This window comes from Eptesicus fuscus, chromosome 3, assembly GCF_027574615.1.
Source record: "Eptesicus fuscus isolate TK198812 chromosome 3, DD_ASM_mEF_20220401, whole genome shotgun sequence".
Lineage (NCBI taxonomy): Eukaryota > Metazoa > Chordata > Mammalia > Chiroptera > Vespertilionidae > Eptesicus > Eptesicus fuscus.
The window spans coordinates 54,497,401-54,512,141 of NC_072475.1; the positions used below are offsets into that span (position 1 = coordinate 54,497,401).

General features: G+C 43.0%; 1 protein-coding gene and 2 pseudogenes across 1 annotated transcript in view; 2 read left to right on the forward strand and 1 right to left on the reverse strand.

Moving 5' to 3' along the window:
- The window catches only part of RUBCN (rubicon autophagy regulator), a 56,124-nt gene that overhangs the window by 27,483 nt on the left and 13,900 nt on the right, over positions 1-14,741 (reverse strand). Inside the window, exons 3-5 of the mRNA XM_054713892.1 lie at positions 3,564-3,650; positions 945-1,104; positions 209-315 (exon numbers count right to left, since the gene is read on the reverse strand). Of these exons, the coding sequence (XP_054569867.1) occupies positions 209-315; positions 945-1,104; positions 3,564-3,650 (354 nt within the window). The remainder of the gene's footprint in view (positions 1-208; positions 316-944; positions 1,105-3,563; positions 3,651-14,741) is intronic.
- Positions 4,440-4,902, forward strand: LOC129148579 (60S ribosomal protein L27a-like; annotated as a pseudogene).
- On the forward strand, positions 5,668-8,506 carry LOC129148096 (pre-mRNA-splicing factor SPF27-like; annotated as a pseudogene).

Consider the following 14,741-nt stretch of genomic DNA (forward strand, 5'->3'; position numbering starts at 1 on the left):
CCCTTCTTAGACAGACCTAAACTTGGGCTTTTTACTTCAATAGGTGCTTAACAGTACCTCCCCTTCTTTTCTAAGTGTTTTTTTGTTTTTAATGAAAGCCTTTAAGTTTACAACTGACTAAGTAAAGAAACATCTGGCTACAGAGGGTTACACCCTGGTGAGGCCTAGGAGGCCAGCGTAAGCAAAGGTAATTCCTTTCCCCCTTTACCATAGATGCATCAATCTGGGCGAGGAGGCGGGGGTTGTTCTGTTCCACTGCTTCTAGGCACTGCAGCATGGCTGTGACGTGGGCATCGCTTAGCAGGAAAGCAGCATCTGGGGAGAGAGAGGCCACCGGTGATGGAGCCAATAGGGAGTCAGTCCTTCAGCTTCCCTGTATGACCCTGGCAGAAGGTCAGGAAAGGAGCGAGGGAAAAGGCAAACATGACTTGTGCAGAATCATGCCACTGTGGAGAGAAGCGGAGCCCGCAACGAATAAAGCACAGGAGAGGCCAAGTAATGCCAGTAGAGGAGAGAGGCCAGGACAAGAGGCTTCAAACTCAGAATGGCCCAGATTTTAATCCTGGCCCTCGGTGGCCTTGGCCACGTTACCTAACCTTCTTGAACTCTACTTCCCTGATTGGAAAACAGGGATATTAATACCCAACTTTCAGGGCTGTTGTTAAAGAGTATACGTATAAACGGTAGGTAACAGTGATGGGAACATGGGAACTCTCAGTGAGTAGCAGTTGTTCTTACTGGTTTGGGTGTATGGGAGTAGAGGAATACGTTTGTGTATCACATGGGAAGTGAGAGAGAAGACTGGCTACAACGTGTTTCTTATTAGAATCTCTATGGCATCAAGTAAAATACGAGGCCTTGGGTAAGAGTCGTTAAAGGAAGGGTAAAGTGGAAAACAGTGAGGGAATCTATGCCACAATCCTGGCTAAGGGACCTCTGCCTACCTGTGTAGAACTTCCTGATGTACTGTCTGTCCCCAAGCAGAGGTCGGAGCTGGGCGGAGAGGCAGTGGCACTGCAGGCTATGCTGCAGCCACAGCTCTGCAATGACACGCTCATTCACGCCATCAGTGCTGCTCTGGCCATTCTCATGCAAGTTGATGAACTAGGAGGCAAAAGGGCACGAGTCAAAACATGTATGCGGGCAAAAACACAGCAAGATTGAGGCCTGGAGACCTGAGAACTAAATTGAGACACGTTAAAAGGAGGCAATCACAGGTATTTTTCCTCCAGCTAGCAGGGGTCCTCAAACTACGGCCCGCGGGCCACATGCGGCCCGCCGAGGACATTTATCCGGCCCGCCGGGTGTTTTTGCCGTCGCTGCCTGTCCTGCTTAGCAGCCGACTTAGCAGTGTGCATAGGAATTTGTTCATAGTTTTTTTTTTTTTTAAAACTATAGTCCAGCCCTCCAACGGTCTGAGGGACAGTGAACTGGCCCCCTGTTTAAAAAGTTTGAGGACCCCTGCTCTACAGGTTACTGAGGAAGGAGAGGGAAGGAAGGGATTAATGGCTCTGCTGCTGGATTGGGCCACTGGAGCGGGGCTAAGCAGTTAAAACCTAATATGCAGTTCCTAGAGAAAAGAAAGCTCCTACATCTGTCTCTGTTCTTACTCCAAAGAAGCATCTTTTCTGGGGTACTCAGAAGAAGGATAAACTTGATCTCTTCCTTCTCTCACAGAGTCCTCTATTTCAGACGGCCTTCACAAAAGGATGCAACAAAAACCTGGGGGAAAGAATCTAGAAAAATGCCACCAAAGAGAAACCTCTTTTGGCCTCTAGCCACAGCATTCATTCTCTATTTGACACCTCCTTCTGCATGGCTGTTTCTGAAAGCAAGGTCTCAGCCCAGGATCAGTGCAAAAAAAGGATGGATGGCAATTTCAAGCAGCTTCTAAGAGTAAATAATTGTAGCAATATATTTTATAAAAGAAAATTAGAGGGGGGGTTTGGTGGGGAAAGTGAGGACAAAAAATCTCCATAAAAAAATCATTGGGCTCTGGCCTCTTCTTCATAAAAAAGGATAGTGTAAGACCTATCCTTGTTATTTGGTTCCCTTACCATTTAAAAACAAGTTACTGCCCAGCCAGTGTGGCTCGGTGGTTGAGTGTTGATCTATGAACCAGGAGGCCACAGTTCAATTCCTGGTCAGGGCACATGCCAGGGTTGCAGACTCGGTCCCCAGTGGGGGTGGAGCGGGAGACAGCCGATCAATGATTCTCTCTCATTGATGTTTCTATCTCTCTCTCTATCTCTCTCTCCCTCTCTGAAATCAGTAAAAACTCATTTAAAAATAAATTAATTAAAACAAGTTACTTTTCCCAACATCATCTCAACAATGAATCTGGCAGTGGGTGGGATATACATTAAATAGCCTCGTGCACCTAGGCCCGGGTGAGCCCAAGTGGCCCTGGGTCTGGGAGAGGCCAAGCGTCCCTGGGTCCGGGAGAGACCATGTGTCCCTGGATCCAGGTGAGGCCTTGTGCAACTAAGCCCGGGTGAGGCCACGTGCCCCTGGGTCTGGGAGAGGCCAAGCGTCCCTGGGTACGGGTGAAGCCAGATCCTGGGTCCGGGTGAGGCCGTGCGCCCCTGGATCCATCCGGGTGAGGCTGGGTCCCAGGCCCGGGTGAGACCACGCGCCCCTTGGGTATGGGTGAGGCCACGTGCCCCTTAGTCTGGGTGACGCCGTGCCCCTGGGTTCGGCCGAGACCAAACCAGAGGGAGTCGGACCTCCATTACCACCATTTGTCCACCATCCAGAGCTGAGGGGTCAGTGCTGACATGTACACATAAGGAACTACTGGACATTGAAATTGGGTCTCAAAAGAACTGTTGGTCCAGGGGGAAGCTCGCTACAGACTGGCCATGAATCAATAAGTATTGAAGATGAGTGCTGGGTATTTTGGAGTTCATTACACTATTCTCTTTAATTTTATATACATTAAAATTTTTCCATAAGAAAGAGTTAAATCAATAGATACATAAATTTGGCAGAGACTGATCTGGAACTAGCTGTGTAACTCTGGCAAAGTCATCTAACCTCCTCCGGCTTTGTTCCCCTGACTAGAAATCGGGGGTACTATGATGAGCTGAGAGGATAGAAGAGTAGAATGCTATGATGGTAGCCAAAGCTGATAGGAACATGTTGGGCTCCATTTGACACTGGCCTTCAGAAACCTCACCTTGCTTTCTAATTGTTGTTTCTTGTCTCCTTAAACAGTTATTAGAATTTCAGTCCCACTTTCCCCAACCACTTCAGGGAACCTCTTACCATATACCATATACCCTGGATTTTGAAAAGCTTCCCTCTGGTCCCATTTATGCAGATCTTTTGAAAACAACAAAACTTTTACACCCCTTCCCCAAATGAGAGAAAGTGGCCAGAACAATGGGTTTGAAAGTTTATTTTTTTAAAGCAAATAATCCTCCCCTTCAAATCAGTCGTGAAGGGTGTGTGTTTCCTCTCCTCAGTTATAAGAAACTTGACACACCCCATCCTTTTATCCTAGGAGACTCCTCAAACAGAACATCAAACAATGAAGCCTCGTGGTTACCTTCATCTCTTACCTTCTCCACGTGAAGGGCTGAGTGGGGACTCAGCCAGCGGATGTCTTTCACAAACTGCCAGTAATCAGTTTGGCGGCAACACACCTGCTGTGGGAACACACATGGTAAACAAATCACTACCATTTTGGACCAAATCTAGTTCTGGTGTTGACATTCAAAGAGAGAGATAAAAGCACAACCTTCCTTTGTCTCAACAGAAGTTCTCAGCAGCAATAAAAGGAATACATATACATGTTCACCTTTTTAAAGGATAACTTTAAAATCATTGTAATTGTTCATCTGAATAAGTAATTTGTACATATGACATCGAAGGTTATATAATTAAAATAATCTGTTTTCTACCCTTCTCTCTTCACCATTCAACAATAAGAAAACAAATCATTTGATTTTAAAAATGGGCCAAAGACCTTAACAGACATCTCACCAAAGAAAATATGCACATGGCAAATAAACACATGAAAAGATACACTACATCATATGTCACCAGGGAAATACAAATTAAAACAATACGATACCACTATATACACCTATTAGAATGGTCAAAACCCAGGTCAATGCCAACATCAAATGCTGGCAAGGATTTAGAGCAAAAGGAACCCTTATTCACTGCTGGTAACAATGCAAAATGTTAAAGCCACTCCGGAACACAGTTTGGTAGTTTCTTGCAAAACTAAACATACTCTTTCCAGATGGTCCAGTGATCACACTCCTTGTTATTTACCCAAAGGAGCTGAAAACTTATGTGCACATAAAAACCTACACACGGGTGTTTATAGCAGATGTATTCACAATTATCATAACCTGGAAGCAACAGAAATGTCCCTCAGTAAGTAATGGATAAATAAACGGAGGTGCTCTTGAATCTCCGCCACCGACATGCCATCCAGACTGAGGAAGACCCGAAAACTTCGGGGCCCTGTGAGCCACGGCCACAGCGGCACGGCCACAGCGGCACTGGCAAGCACAGGAAGCACCCGGAGGGGGGGCCGCGGTAATGCTAGTGGCTCACATCATCACAGGATCACCTTCGGCAAATATCACCCAGTTACTTTGGGAAAGTTGGTGTGAGGCATCACCACTCAAAGAGGAACCAGAGCTTCTGCCCAACGGTCAACCTTGATAAACTGTGGGCCCTGGTCAGGGAGCAGACACGGGTAAACGCTGCCAAGAGCAAGACTGGAGCTGCTCCTGTCACTGATGTGATGCGATCGGCTACTACAAAGTTCTGGGGAAGGGAGAGCTCCCAGAGCAGCCTGTCATTGTGAAGGCCAAGGTCTCCAGCAGAGGAGACGAGGAGAAGATGAAGGGTGTTGGTGGGGCCTGTGTCCTGGTAGCTTGAAGCTGCATGGAGGGAAGTTCATTGAAATGTCCACAAGTTGCCGAAACCGGTTTGGCTCAGTGGATAGAGTGTCGGCCTGCAGACTGAAGGGTCCCAGGTTCGATTCCGATCAAGGGTATGTACCTTGGTTGCAGGCACATCCCCAGTGGGGGGTGTGCAGGAGGCAGCTGATCGGTTTCTCTCTCATCGATGTTTCTAACTCTCTATCCCTTTCGCTCTGTAAAATATTAATAAAAATATATATTTTTTTAAAATTGTCTACAAGTACTTTTGTCTTCTGGACTGAGTGTAGGTCCTTCGGCATCTCTACTTCCCTACTTTTACTTCAAAAACCTCCTTAACAGGTTCTAGGAGTTAGGGTATCAAGGCCTGGGGAAGAAAGTATACAAGAGATAGCACCAACACTTAAAGGCCTTTGGGCCGTTACCTGACTTGAACTTTTCATTTACAGAGTGAGAATGATACCTGTCGGTAAAGTGTCTGTGTGTGTAAATAAGTATTAAATAGTTGAAAGGCAAATAAATAAATAAACGGTGGTACATTCAGACAATGAAATGTTATTCAGCACTAAAAAGAAACGTGCTATCATGCCACAAAAAGACATGGAGGAAATTTAAATGCATATTACTAAATGAAATAATTCAATCTGAAAAGGCTACATACTTCTGATTTCAACTATATGACATTCTAGAAAAGGCAAAACACTATGGAAACAGTAAAAAGACAGTGGCTACCAGGGTTTGGGGTGGGGGTAGGACCGAGAGGATGAATGGGTGAAACACAGAAGACTTTTAGGGCCATGAAACTACTCTATATGCTACTATAATGGTAGTGACATGTCATTAAAAATGTGTCCAAACCATAGACTGTTTAAGACCAAGAGTGAACCCTAGTGTAAAATATGCACTTTGGGTAATAATGATGTATCAATGCAGGTTCATCAGTTGTAGCAAATGTGCCACTCTGGTGGGGAATGCTGAGAGTGGGAGAGGCTCTACACGAGAGAAGGCAGGGAGTTTATGGGAAATCTCTGTACCTTCTGCTCAATTTGGCTAAGAACCTAAAACTGCTCTAAAAAATAAAGACTATTAAAAAATGTTAGGTTCACTTAATAAACCACTTTTGGGGGGAAATCAGTAGAAAAGAAAAATTGGTTAGTAAAAAGTAGATAAATTTAGACATTCTCCACAAACTATAGGCCAAAATAAATTCCAGCTAAATAAGAAGGAGGAAGAGGAGAAGGATGAGGTTGTGGGCTCAATCCCCAGTAGGGGACATGCAGGAGGCAGGTGATCAATGATTCTTTCTCATCATTGATGTTTCGATCTCCCTCTCCCTTCCTCTCTGAAATCAAGAAAATATGTTGCTTTGGTTTTGGCCCTATAGCCAAAGACTATTGAATAAATGCAATTTTAGATGTTTTCAATTAAAACAAAATGTTTGAGTGATATATCTTACCACTGTTTAATAAATCAATCAGCTAATGATTCAGATCATGAAGAAGGCTTTTCCTGCTATAAAAAAAATAATATAGCCCTGGCTGGGTTGTTCAGTGGCTAGAGGTCATGCATCAATTTTTTTTCTTTCTCTCTCCCTCCTCCTGCCTCCCCTTCACTCTTGAAGGAGGAGGAGGAGGAGGAGGAGGAGGAGGAGGAGGAGGAGGAGGAAGAAGAAGAAGAAGAAGGAGAAGGAGAAGGAGAAGGAGAAGGAGAAGGAGAAGGAGAAGGAGAAGGAGAAGGAGAAGGAGAAGGAGAAGGAGAAGGAGAAGGAGAAGGAGAAGGAGAAGGAGAAGGAGAAGGAGAAGGAGAAGGAGAAGGAGAAGGAGAAGGAGAAGGAGAAGGAGAAGGAGAAGGAGAAGGAGAAGGAGAAGGAGAAGGAGAAGGAGAAGGAGAAGGAGAAGGAGAAGGAGAAGGAGAAGGAGAAGGAGAAGGAGAAGGAGAAGGAGAAGGAGAAGGAGAAGGAGAAGGAGAAGGAGAAGGAGAAGGAGAAGGAGAAGGAGAAGGAGAAGGAGAAGGAGAAGGAGAAGGAGAAGGAGAAGGAGAAGGAGAAGGAGAAGGAGAAGGAGAAGGAGAAGGAGAAGGAGAAGGAGAAGGAAGGAGAAGAAGAAGAAGAAGAAGAAGAAGAAGAAGAAGAAGAAGAATCAACAGAGAAAATATCCTCAGGGGCAGATTTAAAAAGAGTGTCAAAAGACAAACTAGGAAAAAAATATTTATAACTTACATTACAGACAAAGGACTAATTTTCTTTTTTATTAAATTAAATTTATTGGCCCTGACTGGTTTGGCTCAGTGGATAGAGCGTCGGCCTGTGGACTCAAGGGTCCCAGGTTCGATTCCAGTCAAGGGCATGTACCTAGGTTGCGGGCACATCCCCAGTAGGGGGTGTGCAGGAGGCAGCTGATCGGTGTTTCTCTCATCGATGTTTCTGACTCTCTGTCCCTCTCCCTTCCTCTCTGTAAAAAATCAATAAAATATATTTAAAAAATTAAAATAAAATAAATTAAATTTATTGGGGTGACATTGGTTAACACATTATATAAGTTTCAAGTGTATAATTCTATCATATATCATCTGTATTTTTCACAGTATGCTCACCACTAATTTTCCTAATAACTATAGAGCTCCTACAAACCCACAGGATAAAACTAAAAATTTTAGGAAAATGGGGGGAAACAGAAAAAAATTCACAGGGTATAAACAGACATAACTTGCTAGAGGGTAATTTAGCAACAACTATCAAAACTGAAAAGCACATAGCCTTGAGAAAACTCGGTGAACCTAAGCTCGGTGGGCACGGGTTTGGAGGCTGCAGAGGATGCAATGCTGTATTTTGACAAAGGTTCTGAAGTGCCTGGTGTGCGGGAAGGACTGCAGAGCTGGTGGAGAAGCAAACTCACAGACATCAACCTACAAAGAACTACCTGACAGCCCCGGGCTATTCTGCTTTTGAAACCAACATAATGAGAAATAAATTTGAAAGACTGGCTGCTCATCAACCAATTGCATTGCTCAGTATAAAACCACTTGAACTTCCAGCCCCTTCCTCGGGTCAGAAAAATGATGTTGCTACATGGCAAGAATGTAAACAATTCTGTGGCCCAGTCAGAGCATCAAGCGGTTCGAATTGAGAATCCAGAACTAATGTCACAGTATGGATGCAATGCCTGGGAAATATATAATGAAAGTCTAGTTCACATGGTTGAACGTGCACAGAAAGAGCTCCAGAAGTTAAGTAAACATATTCAAGATTTAAACTGGCAGCAAAAGAACATGCAACTCACAGCTGGATCTAAATTAAGAGAAATGTAGTCAAATTGGGTTTCCCTGGTCAGTAAGAATTATGAGATTGAAAGGACTATAGTGCAGTTAGAAAATGAAGTCTTTCAAATAAAGCAGCAAGATGGAGAGGCCAACAAAGAAAACATCCGACAAGACTTCTGGAAAGACAAATTAATTTGGTGGGTAGAAAGGAAGGCAAGTAGGACTTTCACAGATCAGGCACCTGAACTATGAAGGATAACAGCATCTTTTTTTTTCTTTTTCTTTTTTAATATATTTTATTGATTTTTTTTTTTACAGAGAGGAAGAGAGAGGGACAGAGAGTTAGAAACATCGACGAGAGAGAATCACCGATCAGCTGCCTCTTGCACACCCCACTGGGGATGTGCCCGCAACCAAGGTACATGCCCTTGACTGGAATCGAACCTGGGACCTTTCAGTCCGCAGGCCGATGCTCTATCCACTGAGCCAAACCGGTTCCAGCGGATAACAGCATCTTATGGGAATCATCAGTGGTTAAGTGTTTAGAAACCATAAAAATTTGACTATTATATTCTATTTGTACATGAACAAAACCACAAATTTCAACTTGGTGGTAAAAAAAAAAAAAGAAAGAAAGAAAGAAAAGCACATGCCCTTTAGCCTAACAATTCTATGTCTAGGAATATAATAAAGGACCAAGTGACCTATATACAAGGTTATTCATTGTAGCATTATTATTAACAGCAAATGACTGGAAGCAATTTGAATGTCCACTACCAGGAGACTGGTTAAATAAATTATGGTATACACATATAATGAAACATTACAAAATGATAGCTGTAAAAAAGAATGAAGCTCTTCAATGATTTTATTTATTTTTAATATATTTTTATTGATTTCAGAATGGAAAGGAGAGGGAGAGAAAGAGGGAAGCATCAATGATGGCAGAGAATCATTGATTAACTGCCTCCTGCACACCCCCACTGGGGACCGAGCCTGCAACCTGGGCATGTGCCCTGACCAGGAGTCAAACCATAACCTCCTGATTCACAGGACTTCACTCAACTGCTGAGCCATGCCAGTCAGACTAACTAACTATTTTAAATAAATTGTAAGATATATCAAGTGAGAAAAGCAAGGTACAGAATAGTGGTTATAGTGTCCTTTTTTTATGTGAAAAATCAGGTTTAGCAAAGAAAATTATGTATTCACTAGAGGCCCGGTGCACGAAATTTGTGCACGGGGGGAGGGGGTGTGTCCCTCAGCCCAGCCTACATCCTCTCCAATCTGGGACCCCTCGAGGGATGTCCGACTGCACATTCTGATCCCAATGGGAACGGGCCTAAATGGGCAGTCGGACATCCCTCTCACAATCCAGGACTACTGGCTCCCAACCACTCGCCTGCCTGCCTGCCTGATTGCCCCTAACCACTTCTGCCTGCCAGCCTGATCACCCCCTAACCACTCCCCCGACAGCCTGATCGACGCCTAACTGCTCCCCTGCCTACCCGAATGCCCCTAACTGCCTTCCCCTGCTGGCCCTGTAACCCCAAACTGCCTTCCCTTGCCAGCCTGATCACCCCTAACTGCCCTCCCCTGCAGGCCTGGTTGCCCCTAACTGTCTTCCCCTGCAGGCCTGGTCACCCCAAACTGCCTTCCCCTGCAGGCCTGGTCACCCCTAACTGCCCTCCCCTGCTGACTTGGTCGCCCCTAACTGCCTTCCCCTGCAGGCCAGGTTCCCCCCCCCCCCAACTCCCCTCCTCTGCTGGCCCAGTCACCCCTAACTGCCCTCTCCTGCCAGCCTAGTCCCCCCTAACTGCCCTCCCCTGCAGGCCTGATCTCCCCCAATTGCCCTCCCCTGCAGGCCTGGTTCCCCCCAAATGCCCTCCCTTGCAGGCCTGGGTTCCTCCCAACTGCCCTCCCCTGCTGGCCTGATCACCCACAACTGCCCTCCCCTGCTGGCCATCTTGTGGCGGCCATCTTGTGTCCACATGGGGGCAGCCATCTTTGACCACATGGAGGTGGCCATCTTGTGTGTTGGAGTGGTGGTCAATTTGCATATTACTCTTTTATTAGATAGGATATTTACTTTTTTTTTTTTTAAAGAGAGGAATGGAGAGGGAAAGAGAGTTAGAAACATCTATGAGAGAGAAACATTGATCAGCTGCTTCTTGGACACCTCCTACTGGGAATGTGCCTGCAACCAAGGTACATGCCCTAGACCAGAATCGAACCTGGGACCTTTTAGTCTGCAGGCTGACACTCATCCACTGAGCCAAACTGGTCAGGGCAGGATATTTACTTTTATAAGCATAAAGATTCTCTGGAAGGAAACTGGTAAATAGTAGTTACCTATGGAATCAGTAGTTACCTATGGAATACACATTTTACTGGATATGGTTTTTTTAACCATATAAATGTATTATCCACTTAAAGAATTAAATATTGCCTGGCTGGTGTGGCTCTGTGGTTGAGTGTCAGTCGACCCTCAAACCAGAAAGTCACGGTTCAATTCCTGGTCAGGGAACATGCCTGGGGTTTCAGGCTTGATCCCCAGTGTGAGGTGTGCAGGAGGCAGTCAATCAATGATTCTCTCTCATCATTGATGTTTCTATCTCTCTCTCCCTTTCCCTTCCTTTCTCTGAAATCAATAAAAATATACTTTTTAAAAAAATAAATAATAATTAAATATTTTAAAACAAGTTATGGAGTGATACAGTACAATCTTAATATTTTAAAAAGCACAGAAATATGAAGTGATATATACAGTACTATCTTAATATTTTTAAAAGCATATAAATGCACAGAAAAAAATAATAAAATCTACCAAAATATTAATGAGTGATTGTTATTGCTATGGGAGGACTAAAAGATAGCCTAGATCAGTGGTCGGCAAACTGCAGCTCGCAAGCCACATGCGGCTCTTTCGCCCCTTGTGTGGCTCTTCCACAAAATACCACGGCCTGGGCGAGTCTATTCTGAAGAAGTGGCATTAGAAGAAGTTTAAGTTTAAAAAATTTGGCTCTCAAAAGAAATTTCAATCGTTGTACTGTTGATATTTGGCTCTGTTGACTAATGAGTTTGCCGACCACTGGCCTAGATGAAGGCTGTCAAGGAAAATGAGATTTTCTAAGAATATGGTCATTTACAGCTTTCCTAAGGCCCTGATTAAAAAAATAAGTAATACACATTCCATAACACATCCTTATGAAAGCACAAAAGAAATGACCCACATGAATCATTATACCCCTCCCCCTCTCCAAAGGCAAATAGCTTCTTGATGACACAGCAGCCAGACCTTTGAAAGCCTTAGTCTTTAGGGAGGAAATGAAAGGGAAAAACAAGTCCTTGACACAGACTTCAATGTTTAGGTCTTTACAAGGCAGAACAGAGCAGTGGTGAAATTAAAATGAACCTTTGGTTTTTATTCTTCCCACTAGGGCCTATAGTGAGTGAGAGAGAGAGAGAGAGAGAGAGAGAGAGAGAGAGAGAGAGTGTGTGTGTGTGTGTGTGTGTGTGTGTGTGTGTGTGTATGAATCATTCATTTGAGAATCTCATTGACTTCACTATTTCTTCATGACACATTTTCTCTTCCTGGCACAGATGGTAAAATTGTCCTGTAATATGGTTAACTGATTACTCTAGATGATATTGTAGAATTAGTAACAGAATCCTTTTGCTACCAAGACACAGGTACTTTAATCACTAGAAGGCAGGGCCACTAATCTGGTAGCTATTTTGGTCATCAGTCTGGGAAACTTGTACTGAGTTTTGTAAAACATGTTGGCATGATTCCCAAGTTTTTAACTTGGAATACTGAGTAGCTGGCAATGTCACAAATTAGTATTAAAAATACCAGGAGGAAGGGCAATCTCATGAGAGAATATAAGTTTGTTTTGGGTCATACTGTGCTTAGTCTGGAGGACAGCCAGCCAGATAATATATAGCAGACAGCCAGTCTTGTGGACCTGGAGTTCAGCAGAAATGTTTGAGCCTAAACAATGCAAATGGATAAGACTGCTTCAGGAAAATGAACAAAGAAGAGATAAGGACATAAGACAGAACCCCATTAAAAGCTAAAATCCAAGAGGAAGAGATTCCAGGGAAAGCAACTAAGAAGGAGTGGTCACAGAAGTCGGAGGTCTCCATGACATGATAAAATAATAATGTCATAAAAGTCAAGGTCTGATGGTGGTTAATAGTGAAGAACATAAGACAGCCTTCAAAGGAGAAATATGTTAATTGGATTTGATAACATGGATGTCATTCTTACTTAAATTTTAGTACCAAGATCATCAGTGCTAAAGGAAGAAGGCAGATTGCAGTGGGTTAACTTATTTGTTTTGTAAATTCCAATGTTCATAATTATTTTTGCCATAGGACTACATGAAAGTTAACTTGAAAGTTTAAAAAAAAAAAAAAAGAAACATTTATTAATTACCTCCTATGTGCCATGAACTTCGGTAGGCAAATTTGTATGCTTTTACATTTAATCTTTCCATCAAATATTATGATATAAATAACATTATCCTAATTTTTACAGATGACAAAAGCAAGGCTCAAAAGATATCTTATTACCTGATAGTTTAGACTAATAATTTCTCATGTTTTTCTAAATATTTTCATATATCATCTCATTTAATTCTCACAACAATCCTATGAGGTGGGTACCAGTGTTATCGCATCATTTTACAAATGAGGAAACAGAGGCACAAGGAGTTATATAACTTACCACATAGTGGTAAAGCTAAGATTAAAATATGAGAAGTCTGACTCAAAAGTCTATAATTATAATAACTATGATGTCATTTTTTCCCCCAAGGACCTGAGCAATGAGTCTGGATGTAAAATCCAGGTTCTGACTAATTCTAAAGACTTTGGTCAGATTGCTATACAATTTAGCCTCCAAATTCCTAGAACGGTGTTTTAATAATGATGACCATTAAGAACAATTCTTGCCGAAACCGGTTTGGTTCAGTGGATAGAGCGTCGGTCTGCGGACTGGAAGGTCCCAGGTTCGATTCCGGTCAAGGGCATGTACATTGGTTGCGGGCACATCCCCTGGTGGGGGGTGTGCAGGAGGCAGCTGGTCGATGTCTCTCTCTCTCTCATCAATGTTTCTAGCTCTCTATCCCTCTCCCTTCCTCTCTGTGAAAAATCAATAAAATATATTTTTAAAAAAAAAGAACAATTCTTGCCCTAACCGGTTTGGCTCAGTGGATAGAGCGTCGGCCTGCGGACTGAAAGGTCCCAGGTTCGATTCCGGTCAAGGGCATGTACCTTGGTTGCAGGCACATCCCCAGTAGGAGGTGTGCAGGAGGCAGCTGATCGATGTGTCTCTTTCATTGATGTTTCTAACTCTCTATCCCTCTCCCTTCCTCTCTGTAAAAAATCAATAAAATATATATTTTTTTAAAAAGAACAATTCTTTAAAGGATAAAAAAATTTTCCCATCTTTAAAACTAAAAGAGAAGGCCTCATTTTCAGAACTTACTTTGAATAAAGATAATCTAACCTAATCCAACTTTCCCACTAAATTCTAAAAATCCAATAGGGCCCTAGCTGGTTTGGCTCAGTGGATAGAGCATCAGCCTGCATACTGAAGGATCCCAGGTTCAATTCCAGTCAAGGGCACCTGTCTGGGTTGTGGGCTCGATCCCCAGTAGGGGGCATGCAGATGGCAGCCAATCAATGATTCCCTCTCATCATTGATGTTTCTATCTCTCTCTCTCCCCTCTCCCTTCCTCTCTAAAGTCAATAAAAATATTTTTAAAAATAAAAAAATAAAAATCCAATAGGAACATTGGTTTAAAGATAGTGTTAGAGATAATATACCCAGACTTTTAGAAGGGAGGGTAGCAAAGTAAATCCTATCAATTATAAATACCTTAATACCAATTCACTGATTACATCTTTTCCAATGTGACTGCTAGTTGAGAATAAATTCTGATTAAAAAAAAAAAAAGCTAACCATGGCTCAGGGGAAAGAGTTCCAGGGAAAAATACTGGGCTCTGATAGGAAAGAGCATGTGTATTTGGGAATACACAATTATGCACATATTTGTGAGGTTTGATTTTAATTTTTATAAAGATCTTTTTATTGGGCCCTGGCTGGGTAGCTCAATTGGTTAGTGCGTTGTCCTGATACGTCAAGGTTGCAGGTTCGATCCCCAGTCAGGGCACATACAAGAGACAACCAATGAAAGCATAAATACTAGTAAGTGGAACAACACATCAATGTTTCTCTCTCTCTCTCTCAAAACAATCAATAAATTTAAAAAATATATTTTTTAAATAAATAAAGATTTTTAAAATTTGATTTACAGAAAGAAAGCAAGGGAGAGGGAGAGAGGGAAACATCCACGTGAAAGCAAAACATCACTCGGCTGCCTTCTGCACGGCCCCTACCTCAAGTAACTGGGAGGCTGACCCGTTGAACCAATAGGACACCTTGTACACAAAACTACCCTACCAACTTAGGGAAGCAGAGAATATGAGAAGGCAAGGAAACAGATCACAAACCAAAGAAATGGAGGAGAACAAGCGACTGGACATAGAGTTCAAAACCACGGTTATAAG